This window comes from Taudactylus pleione, unplaced genomic scaffold, assembly GCF_031769625.1.
Source record: "Taudactylus pleione unplaced genomic scaffold, aTauple2 ptg000751l, whole genome shotgun sequence".
In the NCBI taxonomy this organism is placed as follows: Eukaryota; Metazoa; Chordata; class Amphibia; order Anura; family Myobatrachidae; genus Taudactylus; species Taudactylus pleione.
In genome coordinates this window covers 252628-279341 of record NW_028285153.1, presented here as the reverse complement: position 1 = coordinate 279341, position 26714 = coordinate 252628, and the positions used below count along the sequence as shown (strand labels likewise).

The window sequence follows — 26714 nt, the reverse complement described above, 5'->3', positions numbered from 1 at the left end:
CACACTGTATCTATACTATATCCTCAGTACACACTGTATCTATACTATATCCTCAGTACACACTGTATCTATACTATATCCTCAGTACACACTGTACCTATACTATATCCTCAGTACACTGTACCAATACTATATCCTCAGTACACACTGTACCTATACTATATCCTCAGTACACACTGTACCTATACTATATCCTCAGTACACACTGTACCTATACTATATCCTCAGTACACACTGTACCTATACTATATCCTCAGTACACACTGTACCTATACTATATCCTCAGTACACACTGTACCTATACTATATCCTCAGTACACACTGTACCTATACTATATCCTCAGTACACACTGTACCTATACTATATCCTCAGTACACACTGTACATGTACTATATCCTGTACCTATACTATATCCTCAGTACACACTGTACCTATACTATATCCTCAATACACACTGTACATATACTATATCCTCCGTACACACTGTACCTGTACTATATCCTCAGTACACACTGTACCTATACTATATCCTCAGTACACACTGTATATATACTATATCCTCAGTACACACTGTACCTATAACTATATCCTCAGTACACACTGTATATATACTATATCCTCAGTACACACTGTACCTATACTATATCCTCAGTACACACTGTATATATACTATATCCTCAGTACACACTGTATATATACTATATCCTCGGTACACACTGTACCTATACTATATCCTCTATACTATATCCTCAGTACACACTGTACCTATACTATATCCTCTATACTATATCCTCAGTACACACTGTACCTATACTATATCCTCAGTACACACTGTACCTATACTATACAATCTCAGTACACACTGTATATATACTATATCCTCAGTACACACTGTACCTATACTATATAATCTCAGTACACACTGTATATATACTATATCCTCAGTACACACTGTACCTATACTATATAATCTCAGTACACTGTACATATACTATATCCTCAGTACACACTGTACATATACTATATCCTCAGTACACACTGTACCTATACTATATCCTCAGTACACACTGTACCTATACTATATCCTCAGTACACACTGTACCTATACTATATCCTCAGTATACTGTACACTGTACCTATACTATATCCTCAGTACACACTGTACCTATACTATATCCTCAATACACACTGTACATATACTATATCCTCAGTACACACTGTACCTATAACTATATCCTCAGTACACACTGTATATATACTATATCCTCAGTACACACTGTATATATACTGTATCCTCAGTACACACTGTATATATACTATATCCTCAGTACACACTGTACCTATACTATATCCTCAGTACACACTGTATATATACTATATCCTCAGTACACACTGTATATATACTATATCCTCGGTACACACTGTATATATACTATATCATCGGTACACACTGTACCTATACTATATCCTCTATACTATATCCTCAGTACACACTGTACCTATACTATATCCTCTATACTATATCCTCAGTACACACTGTACCTATACTATATCCTCAGTACACACTGTACCTATACTATATAATCTCAGTACACACTGTATATATACTATATCCTCAGTACACACTGTACCTATACTATATAATCTCAGTACACTGTACATATACTATATCCTCAGTACACACTGTACCTATACTATATCCTCAGTACACACTGTACCTATACTATATAATCTCAGTACACACTGTATATATACTATATCCTCAGTACACACTGTACCTATACTATATAATCTCAGTACACTGTACATATACTATATCCTCAGTACACACTGTACCTATACTATATCCTCAATACACACTGTACCTATACTATATCCTCAGTACACACTGTACCTGTACTATATCCTCAGTACACACTGTACATGTACTATATCCTCAGTACACTGTATATATACTATATCCTAAGTACACACTGTACCTGTACTATATCCTCAGTACACACTGTACCTGTACTATATCCTCAGTACACACTGTATCTATACTATATCCTCAATACACACTGTACATATACTATATCCTCAGTACACACTGTACCTATAACTATATCCTCAGTACACACTGTATATATACTATATCCTCAGTACACACTGTATATATACTGTATCCTCAGTACACACTGTATATATACTATATCCTCAGTACACACTGTACCTATACTATATCCTCAGTACACACTGTATATATACTATATCCTCAGTACACACTGTATATATACTATATCCTCGGTACACACTGTATATATACTATATCATCGGTACACACTGTACCTATACTATATCCTCTATACTATATCCTCAGTACACACTGTACCTATACTATATCCTCTATACTATATCCTCAGTACACACTGTACCTATACTATATCCTCAGTACACACTGTACCTATACTATATAATCTCAGTACACACTGTATATATACTATATCCTCAGTACACACTGTACCTATACTATATAATCTCAGTACACTGTACATATACTATATCCTCAGTACACACTGTACCTATACTATATCCTCAGTACACACTGTACCTATACTATATAATCTCAGTACACACTGTATATATACTATATCCTCAGTACACACTGTACCTATACTATATAATCTCAGTACACTGTACATATACTATATCCTCAGTACACACTGTACCTATACTATATCCTCAATACACACTGTACCTATACTATATCCTCAGTACACACTGTACCTATACTATATCCTCAGTACACACTGTACCTATACTATATCCTCAGTACACACTGTACCTATACTATATCCTAAGTACACACTGTACCTGTACTATATCCTCAGTACACACTGTACCTGTACTATATCCTCAGTACACACTGTATCTATACTATATCCTCAGTACACACTGTACCTATACTATATCCTCATTACACACTGTACCTATACTATATCCTCAGTACACACTGTATATACTATATCCTCAGTACACACTGTACCTATACTATATCCTCAGTACACACTGTACCTATACTATATCCTCAGTACACTGTACCTATACTATATCCTCAGTACACACTGTACCTATACTATATCCTCAGTACACACTGTACCTATACTATATCCTCAGTACACACTGTACCTATACTATATCCTCAGTACACACTGTACCTATACTATATCCTCAGTACACACTGTACCTGTACTATATCCTCAGTACACACTGTATATATACTATATCCTCAGTACACACTGTACCTGTACTATATCCTCAGTACACACTGTACCTGTACTATATCCTCAGTACACTGTATATATACTATATCCTCAGTACACACTGTACCTATACTATATCCTCAGTACACACTGTACCTATACTATATCCTCAGTACACACTGTACCTGTACTATATCCTCAGTACACACTGTATATATACTATATCCTCAGTACACACTGTACATATACTATATCCTCATTACACACTGTACCTATACTATATCCTCAGTACACACTGTACATATACTATATCCTCAGTACACACTGTACCTATACTATATCCTCAGTACACACTGTACCTATACTATATCCTCAGTACACACTGTACCTATACTATATCCTCAGTACACACTGTACCTATACTATATCCTCAGTACACACTGTACCTATACTATATCCTCAGTACACACTGTACATATACTATATCCTCAGTACACACTGTACCTATAACTATATCCTCAGTACACACTGTACATATACTATATCCTCAGTACACACTGTACCTATACTATATCCTCAGTACACACTGTACCTATACTATATCCTCAGTACACACTGTACCTATACTATATCCTCAGTACACACTGTACCTATACTATATCCTCGGTACACACTGTACCTATACTATATCCTCGGTACACACTGTACATATACTATATCCTCTATACTATATCCTCATTACACACTGTACCTATACTATATCCTCTATACTATATCCTCAGTACACACTGTACCTATACTATATCCTCTATACTATATCCTCAGTACACACTGTACATATACTATATCCTCAGTACACACTGTACCTATACTATATAATCTCAGTACACACTGTACCTATACTATATCCTCTATACTATATCCTCAGTACACACTGTACATATACTATATCCTCAGTACACACTGTACATATACTATATTCTCAGTACACACTGTACCTATACTATATCCTCAGTACACACTGTATATATACTATATTCTTAGTACACACTGTACCTATACTATATCCTCAGTACACACTGTATATATACTATATCCTCAGCACACACTTTATATATACTATATCCTCAGTACACACTGTATATATACTATATCCTCAGTACACACTGTATATACTATATCCTCAGTACACACTGTATATACTATATCCTCAGTACACACTGTACCTAAACTATATCCTAAGTACACTGTATATATACTATATCCTCAGTACACACTGTACCTATACTATATCCTCAGTACACACTGTACCTATACTATATCTTCATTACACACTGTACCTATACTATATCCTCAGTACACACTGTACCTATACTATATCCTCAGTACACACTGTACCTATACTATATCCTCAGTACACACTGTATCTATACTATATCCTCAGTACACACTGTACCTATACTATATCCTCAGTACACACTGTACCTATACTATATCCTCAGTACACTGTACCAATACTATATCCTCAGTACACACTGTACCTATACTATATCCTCAGTACACACTGTACCTATACTATATCCTCAGTACACACTGTACCTATACTATATCCTCAGTACACACTGTATCTATACTATATCCTCAGTACACACTGTATCTATACTATATCCTCAGTACACACTGTACCTATACTATATCCTCAGTACACTGTACCAATACTATATCCTCAGTACACACTGTACCTATACTATATCCTCAGTACACACTGTACCTATACTATATCCTCAGTACACACTGTACCTATACTATATCCTCAGTACACACTGTACCTATACTATATCCTAAGTACACACTGTACCTATACTATATCCTCAGTACACACTGTACATGTACTATATCCTGTACCTATACTATATCCTCAGTACACACTGTACCTATACTATATCCTCAATACACACTGTACATATACTATATCCTCCGTACACACTGTACCTGTACTATATCCTCAGTACACACTGTACCTATACTATATCCTCAGTACACACTGTATATATACTATATCCTCAGTACACACTGTACCTATAACTATATCCTCAGTACACACTGTATATATACTATATCCTCAGTACACACTGTACCTATACTATATCCTCAGTACACACTGTATATATACTATATCCTCAGTACACACTGTATATATACTATATCCTCGGTACACACTGTACCTATACTATATCCTCTATACTATATCCTCAGTACACACTGTACCTATACTATATCCTCTATACTATATCCTCAGTACACACTGTACCTATACTATATCCTCAGTACACACTGTACCTATACTATACAATCTCAGTACACACTGTATATATACTATATCCTCAGTACACACTGTACCTATACTATATAATCTCAGTACACTGTACATATACTATATCCTCAGTACACACTGTACCTATACTATATCCTCAGTACACACTGTACCTATACTATATCCTCAGTACACACTGTACCTATACTATATCCTCAGTACACACTGTACCTGTACTATATCCTCAGTACACACTGTACCTGTACTATATCCTCAGTACACTGTACCTGTACTATATCCTCAGTACACACTGTACCTGTACTATATCCTCAGTACACACTGTACCTATACTATATCCTCAGTACACACTGTACCTATACTATATCCTCAGTACACACTGTACCTGTACTATATCCTCAGTACACACTGTACCTGTACTATATCCTCAGTACACACTGTACCTGTACTATATCCTCAGTACACACTGTACCTGTACTATATCCTCAGTACACACTGTACCTGTACTATATCCTCAGTACACACTGTACCTGTACTATATCCTCAGTACACACTGTACCTATACTATATCCTCAGTACACACTGTACCTATACTATATCCTCAGTACACACTGTACCTGTACTATATCCTCAATACACACTGTACATGTACTATATCCTCAGTACACACTGTACCTATACTATATCCTCAGTACACACTGTACCTATACTATATCCTCAGTACACACTGTACCTATACTATATCCTCAGTACACACTGTACCTATAACTATATCCTCAGTACACACTGTATATATACTATATCCTCAGTACACACTGTATATATACTATATCCTCAGTACACACTGTATATATACTATATCCTCAGTACACACTGTACCTATAACTATATCCTCAGTACACACTGTATATATACTATATCCTCAGTACACACTGTACATATACTATATCCTCAGTACACACTGTACCTATACTATATCCTCAGTACACACTGTATATATACTATATCCTCAGTACACACTGTATATATACTATATCCTCGGTACACACTGTACCTATACTATATCCTCAGTACACACTGTACATATACTATATCCTCTATACTATATCCTCATTACACACTGTACCTATACTATATCCTCTATACTATATCCTCAGTACACACTGTACCTATACTATATCCTCAGTACACACTGTACCTATACTATATCCTCAGTACACACTGTACCTATACTATATAATCTCAGTACACACTGTATATATACTATATCCTCAGTACACACTGTACCTATACTATATAATCTCAGTACACTGTATATATACTATATCCTCAGTACACACTGTACATATACTATATCCTCAGTACACACTGTATATATACTATATTCTCAGTACACACTGTACCTATACTATATCCTCAGTACACACTGTATATATACTATATCCTCAGAACACACTGTATATATACTATATCCTCATTACACACTGTATATCTACTATATCCTCAGTGCACACTGTACCTATACTATATCCTCAGTACACACTGTATCTATACTATATCCTCAGTACACACTGTATCTATACTATATCCTCAGTACACACTGTATATATACTATATCCTCAGTACACACTGTATCTATACTATATCCTCAGTACACACTGTATCTATACTATATCCTCAGTACACACTGTATATATACTATATCCTCAGTACACACTGTACATATACTATATCCTCAGCACACACTGTATCTATACTATATCCTCAGGACACACTGTATATATACTATATCCTCAGTACACACTGTACCTATAACTATATCCTCAGTACACACTGTACCTATACTATATCCTCAGTACACACTGTACCTATACTATATCCTCAGTACACACTGTATCTATACTATATCCTCAGTACACTGTACATATACTATATCCTCAGTACACACTGTATATATACTATATCCTCAGTACACACTGTACCTATACTATATCCTCAGTATACTGTACACTGTACCTATACTATATCCTCAGTACACACTGTATATATACTATATCCTCAGTACACACTGTATATATAATATATCCTCAGTATACTGTTCACTGTACCTATACTATATCCTCAGTACACATTGTATATATACTATATCCTCAGTACACACTGTACCTATACTATATCCTCAGTACACACTGTATATATACTATATCCTCAGTACACACTGTATATATACTATATCCTCAGTACACACTGTACATATACTATATCCTCAGTACACACTGTACATATACTATATCCTCAGTACACACTGTACATATACTATATCCTCAGTACACACTGTAAATGTACTATATCCTCAGTACACTGTATATATACTATATCCTCAGTACACACTGTACATATACTATATCCTCAGTACACACTGTATATATACTATATCCTCAGTACACACTGTACCTATACTATATCCTCAGTACACACTGTACCTATACTATATCCTCAGTACACACTGTATATATACTATATCCTCAGTACACACTGTATATATACTATATCCTCAGTATACTGTTCACTGTACCTATACTATATCCTCAGTACACATTGTATATATACTATATCCTCAGTATACTGTACACTGTACCTATACTATATCCTCAGTACACACTGTATATATACTATATCCTCAGTACACACTGTACCTATACTATATCCTCAGTACACACTGTACATATACTATATCCTCAGTACACACTGTATATATACTATATCCTCAGTACACACTGTACCTATACTATATCCTCAGTACACACTGTACCTATACTATATCCTCAGTACACACTGTATATATACTATATCCTCAGTACACACTGTACATATACTATATCCTCAGCACACACTGTATCTATACTATATCCTCAGTACACACTGTACCTATACTATATCCTCAGTACACACTGTATCTATACTATATCCTCAGGACACACTGTATATATACTATATCCTCAGTACACACTGTACCTATAACTATATCCTCAGTACACACTGTATATATATACTATATCCTCAGTACACACTGTACCTATACTATATCCTCAGTACACACTGTACCTATACTATATCCTCAGTACACTGTACATATACTACTATATCCTCAGTACACACTGTATATATACTATATCCTCAGTACACACTGTACCTATACTATATCCCCAGTACACACTGTACCTATACTATATCCTCAGTACACACTGTATATATACTATATCCTCAGTATACTGTACACTGTACCTATACTATATCCTCAGTACACACTGTATATATACTATATCCTCAGTACACACTGTACCTATACTATATCCTCAGTACACACTGTATATATACTATATCCTCAGTATACTGTACACTGTACCTATACTATATCCTCAGTACACACTGTATATATACTATATCCTCAGCACACACTGTATATATACTATATCCTCAGTACACTGTATATACTATATCCTCAGTACACACTGTATATATACTATATCCTCAGTATACTGTTCACTGTACCTATACTATATCCTCAGTACACATTGTATATATACTATATCCTCAGTATACTGTACACTGTACCTATACTATATCCTCAGTACACACTGTATATATACTATATCCTCAGTACACTGTATATACTATATCCTCAGTACACACTGTATATATACTATATCCTCAGTATACTGTTCACTGTACCTATACTATATCCTCAGTACACACTGTACCTATACTATATCCTCAGTATACTGTACACTGTACCTATACTATATCCTCAGTACACATTGTATATATACTATATCCTCAGTATACTGTACACTGTACATATACTATATCCTCAGTACACACTGTATATATACTATATCCTCAGTACACACTGTATATATACTATATCCTCAGTACACACTGTAGATATACTATATCCTCAGTACACATTGTATATATACTATATCCTCAGTACACACTGTACCTATACTATATCCTCAGTACACACTGTACATATACTATATCCTCAGTACACACTGTACCTATACTATATCCTCAGTACACACTGTACCTGTACTATATCCTCAGTACACACTGTATATATACTATATCCTCAGTACACACTGTACCTATACTATATCCTCAGTACACACTGTACATATACTATATCCTCAGTACACACTGTACCTATACTATATCCTCAGTACACACTGTATATATACTATATCCTCAGTACACATTGTACCTATACTATATCCTCAGTACACACTGTATATATACTATATCCTCAGTACACACTGTATATATACTATATCCTCAGTACACACTGTACCTATACTATATCCTCAGTACACACTGTACATATACTATATCCTCAGTACACACTGTACCTATACTATATCCTCAGTACACACTGTACCTGTACTATATCCTCAGTACACACTGTATATATACTATATCCTCAGTACACACTGTACCTATACTATATCCTCAGTACACACTGTACATATACTATATCCTCAGTACACACTGTACCTATACTATATCCTCAGTACACACTGTACCTATACTATATCCTCAGTACACACTGTACCTGTACTATATCCTCAGTACACACTGTATATATACTATATCCTCAGTACACACTGTACCTATACTATATCCTCAGTACACACTGTACATATACTATATCCTCAGTACACACTGTACCTATACTATATCCTCAGTACACACTGTATATATACTATATCCTCAGTACACACTGTATATATACTATATCCTCAGTACACACTGTACATATACTATATCCTCAGTACACACTGTACCTATACTATATGCTCAGTACACACTGTATATATACTATATCCTCAGTACACATTGTACCTATACTATATCCTCAGTACACACTGTATATATACTATATCCTCAGTACACACTGTACCTATACTATATCCTCAGTACACACTGTACCTATACTATATCCTCAGTACACACTGTACATATACTATATCCTCAGTACACACTGTACATATACTATATCCTCAGTACACATTGTACATATACTATATCTTTAGAATACACTGTATATATACTATATCCTCAGTACACACTGTACCTGTACTATATCCTCAGTACACACTGTATATATACTATATCCTCAGTACACACTGTACATATACTATATCCTCAGGACACACTGTACATATACTATATCCTTAGAATACATACTATATCCACACACTAGTTTATATATAAGGACTGCCCCCCCACCGCTTAGGGTGTAGTGTATAACATACACAGGGACACTGTCTCTTCTCCCCGGGGGTTACTGCGCCTGCGCACACCACAGCAGATTCCTTACTCAGCCAGTAACCCGTTTTGCCCGGGAAAACCCTGTGCAATGATTGGCTGCCTGTGGTTGTGGGGCAGAGTGCCCGAGGGGCGGAGTGTTACTGGGGCCCCTGGTCCACTCAGAGGAGCCGGAGCGGACTCGAGAAGGCGGGAGCTGAGTGCGGCTGATCGCCGGGGAGCGGGATCGGTACTGCGGGAAGTGACGGGCCCGTGCCGAGGAGACCCCACCCCTGTGTAATGCAGAGTGCCGCCTATGCTTCTCTCTCTGCTCGGACTTCCAGAGGAGGAGCCGGGGAGGAGTGCCGCCCGCCGCCGGGACATACCGGGAGATCAGTACTACCCTGCCCGACGGTCCCCGGTGCCCAGAAGAGGGCCTGCGGCCCGGGGGACCCCCGCTGAGGAGCCGGCACCCGTAGCTGGAGAGAGAAGAGCCCGTGGAGGAGGTGGGACAGCTGCTGGTTACTATCACCGGGCAATCCGAGAGAGAGGCCAGGACCCCGGGAGAGCAACAGGACGCCGGCAACGGGGAGGGAGGGGGGCCCGGAGGTCGTAGCTGTCAGTGCTGCCCGGTACAGGAGAGGGCAGAGGAGCTCCCGGGGCCGGGTGCGGTGCCGGTTCCGGTATGGGGGAATGGGTGTGCGGAGACCCTTCCCCTGGTGGTGATTACTGGTACTTGGTCCTTAGTGAGAACATAGTGCAGTAATTAGGATGTAGCTATACCATGGTCAGTGCCGGGTGCTCGGGCCCCCTTGTCCCCTCTGAGCCCCAGTCAGGGTATGGAGCAGGGGAATAGGGGGGAGGTTAGGGTGAAATCACCCCCTTTCATGTACCCTTGGCTTGGCTGATATGTACCTAGCTCAGGCTGGGGAGCATTGTGTCATTCTGTATTACACCAGCTCATATCTGCTGCAGATGGATGTATGTATATGTGTGTGTGTGTATATATATATATAATATGCAATCAGCAATGTCCATGCATCTGCTAGTATTTATTGCATGTTAATTTTAAAATGCTTCATATGTACTAGTAATGTGTAACATGCTAGTGTGTTATAATATACTGTAAATTCATTTGTTATACATTGATATTGTCATTTTGTTAACGGGTTTCTTACAATTGTACTCAGAGGTACATACTGTATTCGCTGGTTTTGCTCTAAGTCTATACCTGTATATTTACTGCATTCACCTAACAGCTGGTTATCTCTCAACCCTGTGTGACCTCTGCTAGCAATTTAATTCCGCATAGACTGTTTTCTGTTGTTATAGTCGCTGCACTACAAATACCTTCACAGCCTGCCTCTATTACCTTGCTTGGAGCTATTTAATTCTCCATGGTCTGTTCTCTGCTAATATAGCCAGGTGCATTCCAATTACCTTACAGTCTGTATGTGTTGTATTTTCCATTCAAGATTAATATGCACTGCATAGATACCTGTAATTACTAGAGATGTGTGGCGACCCCCGTGTTTTGGTTTTGGATCTGGATCTCCCCTGGTTTTGGATCTGGATTAGTGTTGCCAAAACCTCACCTCCGTGTTTTTGTTTTTCGGTTTTGGTTTTGGATCTGTATTTTTTTCTTAAAACCTCATAAAAATAGCTAAAATCACATAAAATGGGCCTGTTTTTGTTTCTACGGTATTATTAACCTCAATAACCTTTATTTCCACTCATTTTCAGTCAATTTTAACCAGCTCACACGATTGATTTTTTTTTTAAATCTTGTTAAGGGTTAAAAGGTTGCATCCAGCTAGCTGGCTCAAAACTGAGTGATAAATTGAGTTTAGGACTGTGCAAAGATGATGATTGGGTACCCCTTGAGGATTGAAGAATTGATAGTTGGCGCAGCCACTGGCTGAAGTAAGAAGAGTTGATAGTTGATAATTGGTGCAGCCACTGGCTGAAGAATTGATAGTTAATTGTTGATGCAGCCTCCGGGCTGAGTAGTAGTGGAATACAGAGCTATGATTAGGAAGGAACCAGTCCTGCAACAGCCTTGAGGCCTGGAACTCTTGGCAAGTTGCGCCCATTACAGCCTTGAGGACTAGTGAGTGACAACAGGTGGCCTTTGGGCCATGAAGCAGGATGCGGCCTTTGGGCCGTGGAGCAGCCTTGAGGGCTGAGAACTGTTGGCTGAATGTCACTGTTGTGTGACTTGTGCCATCGGGTTGACACAACAAGCAGCAGTTGGTTCAGAATTTTCTATAAAACCTATGAAAGGGGCATGCAGGAGATCCTGTCTGTGGCCATTACAATTTCTGGACATTCATAAACCATAACATTAAAATATCAGGCAGCAATGCCCCAACCAGCACATAATGGAAAGGAAAAAGGTGCAAGATGGAATTGTCCTTGGGCCCTCCAACCCACCCTTATGTTGTATATATGAAACAGGACATTCACAGTTTAACAAACCAATCACTTCAGCGACAGGGACTGCCACTTGTGGCTGAAATGATTGGTTTGTTTGGACACCCCACAAAACAAGCTGCCAATGCGCAGTGGACTTTGATGGCAATGATCCCATTCACAAACTGGCTTTACAATACATTAGATTAGATGTCGTCATCGTCATCCCCATCAGTGTGTGCATCCTCTTCATACAATATTAATTTGTCCCAGCTGGAATCCACCATTACAGACTCTTCTGTATTTTTTGGACGTAAGTGCTGGTAAAGGTTTTTCTCGTGGAATTTGTAATTCATTTTGATGAACATCATCTTTTCCACATTTTGGGGAAGTAACCTCCTACGACGATCACTAACAAGGTTCCCAGCTGCGCTGAAAACTCAGAGTACACACTGGAGGGTGGGCAATATAAGTACAGCAAAGCCAGTTTGTGTAATGGACTCCAAATTGCCTCTTTTTCCTGCCAGTAGTGAAAGGGACTGAGTGACATGCCTATTTGGATGCTATCCCTAAAATAATCATCCACCATTCTCTGAATGGTGACCGTATCAGACGAAGTCACGGTAGACATGTCACTCATTGTAGCCAGTTCTTTCAGACCCAACCAGATGTCATGGGGTTTTGCAAACTGATCTCCATCACCACCAGTAGTGGGTCTCTTAGGAAAATTTTTTTTTTTTCCTGGCAGCTGTAGAAAATGGAGGAGATGCTGCCGTGTCACATTCCGCTTGAGCTCACAATTTTTTCACCACCAGCTCTTTGAATCTTTTCAGATTTATGTCTTTTGAAAAGAAAGGCACAAGGTATTACTTAACCTAGAGTCAAGTATGGTCGCCAAAATATAGTGATCTGATTTCAAGAGATTGACGACCCTTGGATCCTGTAGAAGTGAATGAAGGGCTTGATCTACAAGTGGCACATACTTAGCGGAATCGCTCCATTTCAGCTCCTCCTTCAGTTTCTCCAGCTGCTTTTGTAAAAGTCTGATTAGGGGAATGACCTGACTCAAGCTGGCAGTGTCTGAACTAACTTCACATGTGGCAAGTTCAAAGGGTTTGAGAACCTTGCACAACACGGAAATCTTTCTCCACTGCGCTTGACTAAGGTGCATTCCCGATTTTCTCCCTATGTAATAGGCCATAGTTTAGCCTTGGATGTCCTTTTTCTGCTCCTCCCATCTGCTGAAGCATATAGAGGGTAGATTTCCACCTAGTCACTACCTCTTGCTTCAGATGATGGCAAGGCAAATTCAACAGTTTTTGCTGGTGCTGTAATCTTCGACACGCAGTTGCTGAATGCCGAAAATGTCCTGAAATCTTTCGGGCCACCGAGAGAATCTCTTGCACGCCCCTGTAATTTTTTAAAACATGTTGCACCACCAAATTCATTGTGTGAGCAAAACATGGGACGTGTTCGAATTTGCCCAGATGTAATGCTCGCACAATTTTGCTGGCATTGCCAGAAATCACAAATCCCAAGTAGAGTTCAAGTGGGGTAAGCCATTTTGCAATGATTTCCTTGAGTTTCTCTAAGAGGTTCTTAGCGGTATGCCTCTTAGTGAAACCTGTGATACACAGAGTAGCCTGCCTAGGAATGAGTTGGCATTTGTTAGATGCTGCTGTTTGCACTGTTGGAGGTAATACAGCTACCCAGTGGGCTGTCAGTCATGTAATCTTTAGTTTGCCCTGTACCACTTGTCTGCATATCTGTGGTTAAGTGGACAGTGGGCACTACGGTATTTCGGAGGACATTAATAAGGTTTTTGTTAATGCCCTTGTACAGATAGGGAATTGCTATTCTAGAGAAGCGTAATCTAGAAGGGACATGGAAGCGGGGACAAATGACCTCCATTAACTGTCTAAAACCCACTGCATTAATGGCGGATACTGGACGTACATCTAATACCAGCACAGCTGTTAATGGCGTCAGTAATCCACTGTGCAGCTCGGTGTTTGCTGTCATACTTGTTCGCCAATGCAATGGATTGTGTGATAGTCAATTATTTGGTTGAACTTGAACTACTAAAAGTAGTCTTCATCCTGGTCCCCTTCTGGGATGAAGATCCACTCATAGCAGCAGCAGGCGTAACACTCAAGGATCCTTCTGAGGAACAACTGATAGTAGAGGAGTCAGTCCTTATGATATTGGATGCAGGACTACTTCCGATCACGAATGAGGATGTTGGTGGTGGATATTGTAGGCGCTTAGATCCAGATAAAAGGGAGCAGCTAGGTGAAACTGGATTGATTGTTGTTTTTTCCACAAAGTTTCTATACCCTTTCCAATTTGATGAATGCGCTGCAAGTGACGTAACAAGGAGGAGGTTACAAGATGGTTAAGGTCCTTACCTCTACTTTAGTTACATGGCAGCGGTTACAAATGGCTTGGCAAAGGTTGTCCGGATTTGTGAGGAAATAATTCCACCCATGAGATGTGGATTTTTTGGTCCTTTGCCCATATATGCCAACAATGGGATTTTTCCCACCATGGGCGACAACTGTTGCCCGATTTACAGTTTTTACACAAACATCCTCATCATCCATGTTGTTATTGCCAACTACATAAATATCCTCATCCTCCTGGTGCAATTCCACAGTAGCATCTTCGATTTCTACGTCAGCATGTTGACTTGTGCTGCTCATCCCCACATTTGCAGAGGGCACACAAATGGTGGAAGGAGGATCCTCTTCAAGTACAGTATTAGAAAGGTCAGGCTCACACATTGCAACCGCGGACACACTGGGACTGTCCTCGGGGATTTGTGATTTTTCGGAGCACACAGTTGGTTCCGGTGTCTTACTCGTCTTAACAATTTACATTTTTTTTGTACCTCTCCTACAAGCAGGGGGGCTTAAATTATAAAGGCCGAGGCCTTATCCTTTCCTTGCCACTTTGTAGTGAATGGCATATTGCCAATTTTTTGTTTCTCTAAAGTTGACTTAGCTTTACATTATTTTTCTTTAATAGGGTAAAAGTAGATTTTTTTTAGCCTGATTTTTTGGCCTGACTTAAGCCCTGGTACATCGGTCTTCATAGATGACATTGACGGCCTTGCATCGTCATCATGACTGCTGCCGGTAGCTACAAGACTGGTATGTGGATCCTGCTCTCCTGTCATGTGTGTCCTCCATACTCACTGCGGTCTTACAGCAGTGTCACCAAGCATTTATAGCGCGGCTAACGCACACAACCAACCACACACAAAAAATTGTTTTTATTTTCACACTGGTGGTGTGGCAGGCTAATGCGCACACACAAAACATTTTTTTTTTTTTTTCTTTGCACCGGGTGTGAAGAAGAGCACCCCTGATGGAGAGAGCATCCCCTGGACAACACAGCAGAACAGCCAGCCCCTGTGGACTACAGCCAGCCAGCCCCTATGGACTGGACAACAGCCAGCCCCTATATGGATTAATATGGACTACAGCCAGCCCCTATGGACTACGGCAAGCCCCTATGGACAGGACAACAGCCAGCCCCTATATGGATTAATATGGACTACAGCCAGCCCCTATATGGTATGGATTGGACTACAGCCAGCCAGCCCCTATGGACTACAGCCAGCCAGCCCTTATGGACAGGACAACAGCCAGCCCCTATATGGTATGGATTGGACAACAGCCAGCCAGCCCCTATGGACAGGACAACCTCACAATTATTTATTATGCACAACAGCAGCACAGCCCAGCTTCCAGGACGTTGTGCAGCGCAGCACAGCTCCCTCCCTCTTCACTCTCCACGACCGGAATGAAAAATAGCGGTGTTCGCGGGACCTTTATACAATCCAAAACCCGCAAGAATTAAGTTTTGCCTCGTTTTGAGATCCGAGTCAGGCGGGAAAACCCGAGCCGACTCAGATCTGTCTCGGATCCCCTAAGTTTGGGTGGGTTCAGATCTCCGGAGATCCAAACCCGCTCATCTCTAGTAATTACAGTATATGCTTCAAGTGATTATTCTGTTTCTGCAATATTGCTTTGTTTCATATATCATACTTCAAAGTGCTATACAGTCACACTGTGGTTAGTCATATTTTATCCTTTTTCCTATTTCTTGCTCTCGCTTGCCAGCTGATGTCACCGGTAGAGGACAGAGGAATTGGTTACTGCTACACTGGGATAACCCCCCCACTCATTGAATGCCAAGATTTGCAATTTGTTACATTATTACAATTTATAAGATACAATCAAAAGTTGTTTAAACTGCTAAACTCTGATTAGTTACTTTATGACACTGTCAACCAAATTGTATTCTCTACTGTTTCCTTTGGAGAAGTTGTTTATCCGCATATCTTTCATAGACAATTCACTGTCTGTTCATTGTTACATCCTTCAACAATAAAAGGGAACCTGTTTTCGAAGAATAACTTATCCGGTCATGTATCTGTAAATAGGGGAACCTTAGGCTTGCCTCTCTGTCACCTTAACGACAGGGAGTTCGGCCACAAGAAATTATAACAATCACACCTGAACCTGGTTCTAGTGGTGCATCACTATACAAATTCCCAGGACATCACATATATTCTATATCCTCAGAATAAGTGTATATACTATATCCTCAGACAGGCTCGGACTGGGCTGCTGGGGATTCAGGTAATTCCCAGGTGGGTCCCAGTGCATTGTGGTTACACCCCTTTCTGTTAGGGGAGGAGCCCAGGCTACTGAAGGCGCTCACTGCAGTGTCCAAACACAGAGCAGAGGGAGCCAGGTCCATCCATCACTGAGAGACATATCCTCTCACTGGGCAGGTAAGTGTAACTGGTGGTGTAAGAAATGTTTTAGTGTTATCCAAGGAGGTTGGTATTTAGGGGGGGGAGGAGGAGAGGGATGGATTTGTTTTTATCTGGGGCCTGCTGTGTTTTAATATTGTCTATGGTGGTGTATTAATGTTGTGTGTGTCGGGGTGGGGTGTAATATTGCGTGAGTAAAGGGTGTATTCAGATTTGTGTTATATGTGGGTCACTGATGCTTTCTGTATTATATCACGTCCACTGCGACACTTTGTATCATATTGTGAGCATTGCAACACTGCATTATAGGCACTGTGACACACTGCATTGTATGGTGGGCACTGTGACACTGTATTATATCACGTCTACTACGAAACTTTGTATCATATTGTGAGCACTGTGACACACTGCATTATATGGTGGGCACTGTGACACACTGCATTACATGGTGGGCACTGGGACACACTGCATTACATGGTGGGCACTGGGACACACTGCATTACATGGTGGGCACTGGGACACACTGCATTACATGGTGGGCACTGGGACACGCTGCATTATATGGTGGGCACTGGGACACACTGCATTATATGGTGGGCACTGGGACACACTGCATTATATGGTGGGCACTGGGACACACTGCATTATATGGTGGGCACTGGGACACACTGCATTATATGGTGGGCACTGGGACACACTGCATTATATGGTGGGCACTGGGACACACTGCATTATATGGTGGGCACTGGGACACACTGCATTATATGGTGGGCACTGGGACACACTGCATTATATGGTGGGCACTGGGACACACTGCATTATATGGTGGGCACTGGGACACACTGCATTATATGGTGGGCACTGTGACACTCTGCATTATATGGTGGGAACAGTGACACACTGCATTATATGCTGGGCACTACGGCACTCTGCATTGTATGGTGGGAACTGTGACACTCTGCATTGTATGGTGGGCACTAACACTGCATTATATGGTGGGCACTGTGACACTGCATTATATGGTGGGCACTGTGACACTGCATTATATGGTGGGCACTGTGACACTGCATTATATGGTGGGCACTGTGACACTGCATTATATGGTGGGCACTGTGACACTGCATTATATGGTGGGCACTGTGACACTGCATTATATGGTGGGCACTGTGACACTGCATTATATGGTGGGCACTGTGACACTCGCTGCATTATATGGTGGGCACTACGGCACTCTGCATTATATGGTGGGCACTGTGACACTCTTCATTATATGGTGGGCACTACGGCACTCTCTGCATTATATGATGGGCACTGTGACACTCTGCATTATATGGTGAGCACTGTGACAGAAAGTGTAGCAGGCGCTGGCACCTTAATGTAATGGGTTTTTCCCTCACCATGCATTTATTTCAGACCTTACAAGGCTGATAGCTGTATCCAAGGTTACTAGATCTGCAGCTTCTGGAGACTGGCCATAATAATTATTACTTGCCTGGTTTTAAACTATAACTAGAATACCAGACTCAGCGTTATTATTGTTGTTGTTTTATTATTAATTTTGTCGCTGGACATCAGCATTTTTTATACATTTTCCTTCTGCTCCTCTGCTAGCCACACCCCTGGCTGGCCACACCCCTTTAGCTTTGCTCCGCCTCCCTTCAGTGGGCCCCTACCATTGCATTCCCCGTGTGAGCCCTTCATGTCCCAGGCCAGCACTGTCCATGATAGGTTTGAGTCCTGGGCATGACAGTATTGTGAAATATAAAAGGATGTGACTAAAGGACTTGGGTAGTGGCCAGATGTAGGAGAGGAGGCCAGGGAAGAGATAGGAGAGGCCAGGCGATGCCGGGGATAAAAGAAGAGGAAGCTGCAAGTGAGAAAGTTAAATCAACAGAAAAGTGACAGTGCCAAGTAGTGCGCCCTGCGGTGCCCTGTGCCATGGCACATGTCGCAGCACCCTAGTTACCGCCCTGGTGATAAATATTAATTCTCATACCTATTGTAGGATGTGTTGCTGAATTGTTGTCTTACTGCATCAAATTCACATATTTAGTGTCATTTACGGGACTGTATTAAGGACAACTTGGTACCATTAAAATGACTTATGTAATTGAATGGAATAAATCCCATTCTGCTGTTATAATATCTGTACATTTACATCGGTACATTTACATACCTCCCAACATTTGTACCCGGAGAGTCGGGACTTCCCCGCGCCGGGGCGTGACCTGACCGTAAGATGGCTCCGTCCCGTCTCCCGCAGAGGGCTCCGTCCCGTCTCCCGCAGAGGGCTCCGTCCCGTCTCCCGCAGAGGGCTCCGTCCCGTCTCCCGCAGAGGGCTCCGTCCCGTCTCCCGCAGAGGGCTCCGTCCCGTCTCCCGCAGAGGACTCCTTCCCTGAGAGATGTGTAATATAAGTCATGAAGCATGGATAGATGCCGGACGCTATCCAAGTAAATTACTGTATAATCTTCTATGATCTCTCATCTTTCTACTTCAGGGTCCATAGGGGTCCACAGGGTGACCTTGGGGTATAGCTGGATCCTCGGGCACCACGAAGTTAAAGCTTTTAGCTGCTCCAAGGATGCACTTGGGTCCAACCTCCCCTATACCCCGCCCCCGAGCCACAGGCACCTCAGTTTAAGATGGTGCCCGGCCGGAGTCGGGTCACCCTGCGGGGGGGGGCTGCAGGAGCAGCCCCCTAAAGCTTTTTATTTAACTAGTTTAAATTTATTTTTACATTAGTTTGGTTCTCCAGAGCGGCAGCGCTGGGCTGTCTGTAAGACGCCCACGCTGCCGCTCCTCCCTGCTGGCGCCGCGACGCCAGCACTGAACTGGGGATCGCGGCGGGGGAAGCCAGAGTCTGTACTAGCCGGACTCTGGCTTCCCCCGTGACTGCTGCCGGAAGACGCCGGGGAGATCAGGTAAGCCGCGCACCGCTGATTAGCGGCGGTGCGCGGGTAATGCCTTTCATATGCAGTCCCATGCCCCCGGTCTAGGGGACAGACCGGGGGCGCTAGCGGTGGCGGCGGGCCCCCCCTCCATCGGAGGCATACCCCGCCAGACCACTAGACCACCAGGGTAATTAAGCGGCAAGCGGGATGCCGCAACCTTGGGGGTTAAATATGCTAGCCAGGGGAGGAAGCCTTCCCTGTCAGCGGCTCCTCCCCTCAGCTCAGCGCGCCTTTCAGCTCGGAGTCTGGCGTCGCTGAGCTGCAGATACTCGGGCCACTCCTCCTCTGAGGTCTCCAGCGGCCATTTTCTTACTGGCAGCGTGGATACTCTCAGGGAGCACGCGGACCGGTCCCCCTGTGTACCTCTCCGACAAGGACAGTGTACACAGCGCTATAGCCCTCCCAGACACTGAATCTGGGAGGTTGATTGTAGTGGAAAGGTGCAGTGAGTATATCTTCCTGCATGGTATGTGACTTTTGCTAGTGCTGCCTGTCTGTGTCTTTTTTCTACTTACTGTCAGCCTGTACCTATCCCTTTCCTTCTCCTACAAGCCCTACAGGTGTGCGGGGGAAGGGTGTTTCTACTGACCTCACCTATATAGATCACGTATTTGTGAGGTCCGTCACATACAGTTGTGTGCTACACGGTGCCATATTGTGGGCTGTTGTTCAGCACACTGGTGAGTGCGCACGTTTTCTTCCTAAGTCATGGCTGAGGAGGAGATTGAGCACTCCGGGGCTCCAGCATTGTTCTCCTGCAGGCGCTGTTCTGCAGGAGTGGATAGGGAGGATTTGTCACAGGACGGCCTGTGCGGACGGTGCCAGGCGGTCCCTGGTACGTCTAAACCTCCCATTTCGCAGGAGCCACCATGGGCGATGTTTTCCCAGGTGCTGGTGTCCATCGCGGACCGTCTGTCGGTCCCGACTGCCGCCCCTACTAGGGCGTTGCTCCAGCCTGCCATCCCCCATTCCCCGGGTGTCCCACAATTATTGCAGACTCCCCCGGGGTCTCAGCCTGTTGGTCCCTATGCGGGGTTGCCAATGTATATTCAGTCCACCCCTGTGGCACAGCCGGCTGTGGTGCCGTTTCAGGCTCCTGTGACAGCTCCTCCACCCTGGGTGGATGCGCTTTCCCACACTGTCCAAGATTTGGCGGCAGCATCTTCGGCTTTTCAGTCGATGTTGCGCAGTGACGTGCCCTCCAGGGCGTCTAAACGCTCAGTCATGGCACAGGCTGCGCATCTTTCGGATTCTGAGGGGTTCTCGGATGATGGTGAGGTACAGGATGACTCAGCCTCAGATGCCTCAGTCCAGGAGGTAGACACTAAGTCTTCCATCAATGTGCGGGCTCTGGTTAAGGCGGTGCGGGCTATTCTTCTGATTGAGGATGAGGCACCCGCTCCCAAGTCAAGGTATCCTAGTTTTAAAAAAGCTAAGGTTACTTTTACAGCGTTCCCCTTGTCTGATCAGTTGACTGATCACATGGCGGTGGCCTGGCAGACGCCCAGTAAGTGTTTCCTGCCACAGAAACGCTTGGCGTCCAATTATCCGTTCCCGGAAGCGCATTGTAAGAAATGGGAAACTCCGCCTGCAGTCGATTCCCATGTAACACGCCTCATCAGGAGTGCTACTTTGCCATTGCCGTCTATATCCTCGCTGAAGGATCCTACGGACAGGAAGGTGGAGACTTGTCTAAAGTCTATTTATTCTCTCTCAGGGGCTGTAGCCCGGCCGTCCATGGCCATCTCCTGGGTGGCCAAGGCCATTGAGGGGTGGGCCAACGCCTTGGAGGACACGTTTACGGATGAATCTCCGGACGTCCAGAGGGCGTTGTTAGGACAGATGAGAGATGCCGCCTCCTACATTGGAGAAGCATCTTTGGATGCTAGCCTGTTGACCTCTAGGGTTTCGGCGGCAGCAGTGTCTGCTCGTAGATCCTTGTGGTTGCGGTCTTGGAGAGCAGACGCGGATTCAAAGAAAGGCTTGGAGGCCTTACCTTTTAATGGGGAATTACTATTTGGTCCGGACCTGGACAAAATAGTAGATACCCTGGCAAAATCCAAGTCAGCCTTCCTCCCTTCAGCTACTACACCTGCTAAGGTCCGGAGCTCGGCGTTTCGTTCCTTTCGGGTTCAGGGCAAGGCAAAGGGTCAGTCCTTCCCGAGGCAGTCCGCACCCAAGACCGCCTCAAAGCCAAAGAAGCAAGCCTGGAGTGCTAGGCCCCCTTCTTCCAAGCCAGAAGATAAGCCTTCTGCGTGATGGGACGGGCCTTCCTCTGGGGGACCCCAGAGTGGGAGGCCGGCTTCTTCAATTCGCCCAGTGCTGGCACAATACCACCACGGATGCCTGGGTGCGAGAAGTGGTCTCCCAGGGGTACGCCCTGTCTTTTCGGCACAGGCCGCCTTGCCAGTTTTTTTGCACAAGTCCTTCTCAGGACAAAACCAAGGCCTTGCAGGTTCAGGAAGCCATAGAGGCCTTGCTGACGGCGGGGGTCATTATACCCGTACCACAGTCTCAACGTGGGATGGGGTATTACTCTACGCTGTTTCTGGTGCAGAAACCCAATGGCTCTCATCGCCCCATCCTCAATTTGAAGTCCCTGAACAGGTTTCTCAAGGTTCCCAAATTCAGGATGGAAACTTTGCGTTCCATCATACTGGCGATGGAACCGGGGGATTATATGGTCTCCCTGGATATCCAGGACGCCTACCTCCATGTGCCTATAGCAACATCGCACCAACGGTTTCTGCGGTTTGCTATTCTCCACAACCACTACCAATTCAGGGCTCTACCCTTTGGTCTCTCCACGGCACCAAGGGTATTTACCAAGGTGATGGCGGCTCACCTTCGGAGCCAGGGGATACGGTTGCTACCGTATCTAGACGACCTCCTCTTGCTGGCAAGCTCCCCGGAGGTACTGATCCAGCATCTCCACCTGACGGTCGCTTGTCTACAGGCGCACGGCTGGTTGATCAACTGGAAGAAATCCTCCCTCATCCCATCACAACGGATGGTTCATTTGGGGGCCCTGCTGGACTCTCGTCAGCAACGGATTTTTCTGACTCCAGAGAAGGTCTCCTCCTTACAGCTGCGGATTCACAGTTGTCTGAGCAGTGGCAGAGTGTCGGTGCACTCAGCGATGAGAGTTTTGGGGTCCATGGTGTCGGCATTCGACATGGTGGAGTTTGCCCAGTTCCATTCCAGGCCCCTGCAGGGGCTGATTCTTTCAGAATGGAACGGATTGCCACACAGGATCCGTTCTCAGATGCTGGTGTTGTCCTCGGAGGTGCGTCTGTCCCTAGCCTGGTGGCTGCAGACAGCGCATCTCCTGGAGGGGCGCCCCTTTTGGATCCCGGAATGGGTTCTGCTCACGACAGATGCCAGTCTCCGGGGTTGGGGGGCGGTGACAGGCTCCTTGTCACTTCAGGGTCGTTGGTTGGCGGAGGAAGCGATTCTTCCCATCAACATCCTGGAACTGCGGGCAGTATACAGAGCCCTGCAGTCGTCCGGCACCGCTCTTCACGGAAGGGCCGTTCAGGTGCAGTCAGACAACGCCACCACGGTGGCGTACATCAATCACCAGGGAGGGACTCGCAGTCGAGCTGCGATGTCGGAGGTGTCCCGCGTCCTGGCTTGGGCGGAGCGCTATCTTCCAGCTCTCTCGGCAGTTTTCATCCCAGGAGTCCTCAATTGGGAGGCAGACTTCCTCAGCCGTTACGATGTGCATCCCGGGGAATGGTCGCTTCATCCAGAGGTATTCCAACTACTCGTGGACAAGTGGGGGCTGCCAGAGCTGGACCTGATGGCGTCCCGTTACAATCACAAGCTGCCTGTGTACGGGTCAAGGACAAGGGACGCAGGCGCAAGTCTGATAGACGCGCTGTCGGTGAAATGGCTGTTTCAACTGGCTTACTTGTTCCCTCCGATATCTCTGCTGCCTCGGGTCCTGCGCAAGTTCAAACAGGACGGAGGCACACTGATCCTGGTGGCCCCAGCGTGGCCCAGAAGGCCGTGGTACTCCGATCTGCGGAGCCTGTCCATCGACGCTCCGTACCTCCTACCTCAACGGCGGGACCTGTTGTCTCAGGGGCCCTGTCTTCACCCGGATCTGGGTCGACTATCTTTGACGGCGTGGCTCTTGAGACAGCCGTCCTGAGGTCTCGGGGCTTTTCTAGCTCCGTTATTACCACCATGCTGAGGGCGCGCAAGCCTGCTTCCGCGAGGATCTATCACAGAGTGTGGCACACTTACTTTCAGTGGTGCGAGGCCAGAAACTATGATCCCCAGGTGTTCCGAGTTTCGCGTATTCTGGCTTTCCTTCAGTCCGGTTTGGACTTAGGATTACGTCTTTCTTCACTGAAGGTACACGTGTCTGGTCTGTCGGTGTGGTTCCAGCGCAGGATCGCTGCTATGCCGGACGTACACACCTTTTTTCCAGGGTGTTTTGAGAATCCAGCCTCCCTTTGTGCCACCTGTGGCCCCGTGGGATTTGGCGGTGGTTCTTAGGGCCTTACAGGGTCCTCCTTTTGAGCCCTTGGAGTCAGTGGAGCTCAAGTGGCTAACTTTTAAAACTGTTTTCCTCTTGGCAATTGCTTCTGCCTGGAGGGTTTCAGATTTGGGGGCGCTTTCTTGTCGTCCCCCTTTTCTGATTTTTCATCAGGACAGAGCGGTGCTTCGCACTCGTCCTGATTTCCTGCCTAAGGTGGTTTCCAGGTTCCACATTAATCAGGAAATTGTTGTACCAGCCTTTCAGTCACCTGATCTTTCGGCTGGGGAGACTTCCTTAGACGTTGTAAGGGCACTCCAGGTTTATGTGGACCGGACTAGTTCTGTGAGGAAGTCGGATTCTTTGTTTATCCTCTTTGGTTTTCACAAGAGTGGTTGGCCTGCCAACAAACAGACTCTAGCCCGTTGGCTTCGTTCTGTTATTATTGAGGCTTATATGCAGGAGGGTTTACCTGTTCCAGCCTCTGTTAAGGCTCATTCCACTCGGTCCGTGGGCCCTTCTTGGGCTGCTAGCCGTGGCGCCTCTGCTGTTCAGCTCTGTAAGGCGGCCACCTGGTCTTCCATTCAGACCTTTTTGAGGTTCTATGCGTTTGACACCTTTGCCTCTCAGGATGCATCCTTTGGGCGCCGGGTTCTCCTATCAGCACAGGAGCGTCCCCGCCCTTAGTTGGACTGCTTTGGGACATCCCCAAGGTCACCCTGTGGACCCCTATGGACCCTGAAGTAGAAAACAAGAGATATGGTAAGAACTTACCTTTGTTATCTCTGTTTCTACGAAGTCCATAGGGTCCACAGGGCACCCGCCCTGACGCACCTGGCTTCATATGGGCTCTGTGACTGGTCACCGGTTTTCCGTCTCCCATTTCTGTGAGTATGGTTCTTGTGTGTTCCAGTCTTCCTTCTCTCTGTTTCGTCTCCTCCTCCGGCCTGGGCTGCTTACCAACTGAGGTGCCTGTGGCTCGGGGGCGGGGTATAGGGGAGGTTGGACCCAAGTGCATCCTGGGAGCAGCTAAAAGCTTTAACTCCGTGGTGCCCGAGGATCCAGGATCCAGCTATACCCCAAGGTCACCCTGTGGACCCTATGGACTTCGTAGAAACAGAGATAACAAAGGTAAGTTCTTACCATATCTCTTGTTTTCGTACGTCTTTCTCCTATCACATTGCATAAAGAGTCCC

At 44.1% G+C, this 26714-nt stretch overlaps 1 protein-coding gene across 1 annotated transcript in view; it reads left to right on the top strand.

The window, feature by feature from the left end:
* Positions 1–11088: 11088 nt before the first annotated feature.
* PLCZ1 (phospholipase C zeta 1) overlaps positions 11089–26714 on the top strand; it is a 253049-nt gene continuing 237423 nt past the window's right edge. Inside the window, exon 1 of the mRNA XM_088457285.1 lies at positions 11089–11388. Within this exon, the coding sequence (XP_088313411.1) occupies positions 11199–11388 (190 nt within the window). The 5' untranslated portion in view covers positions 11089–11198. The remainder of the gene's footprint in view (positions 11389–26714) is intronic.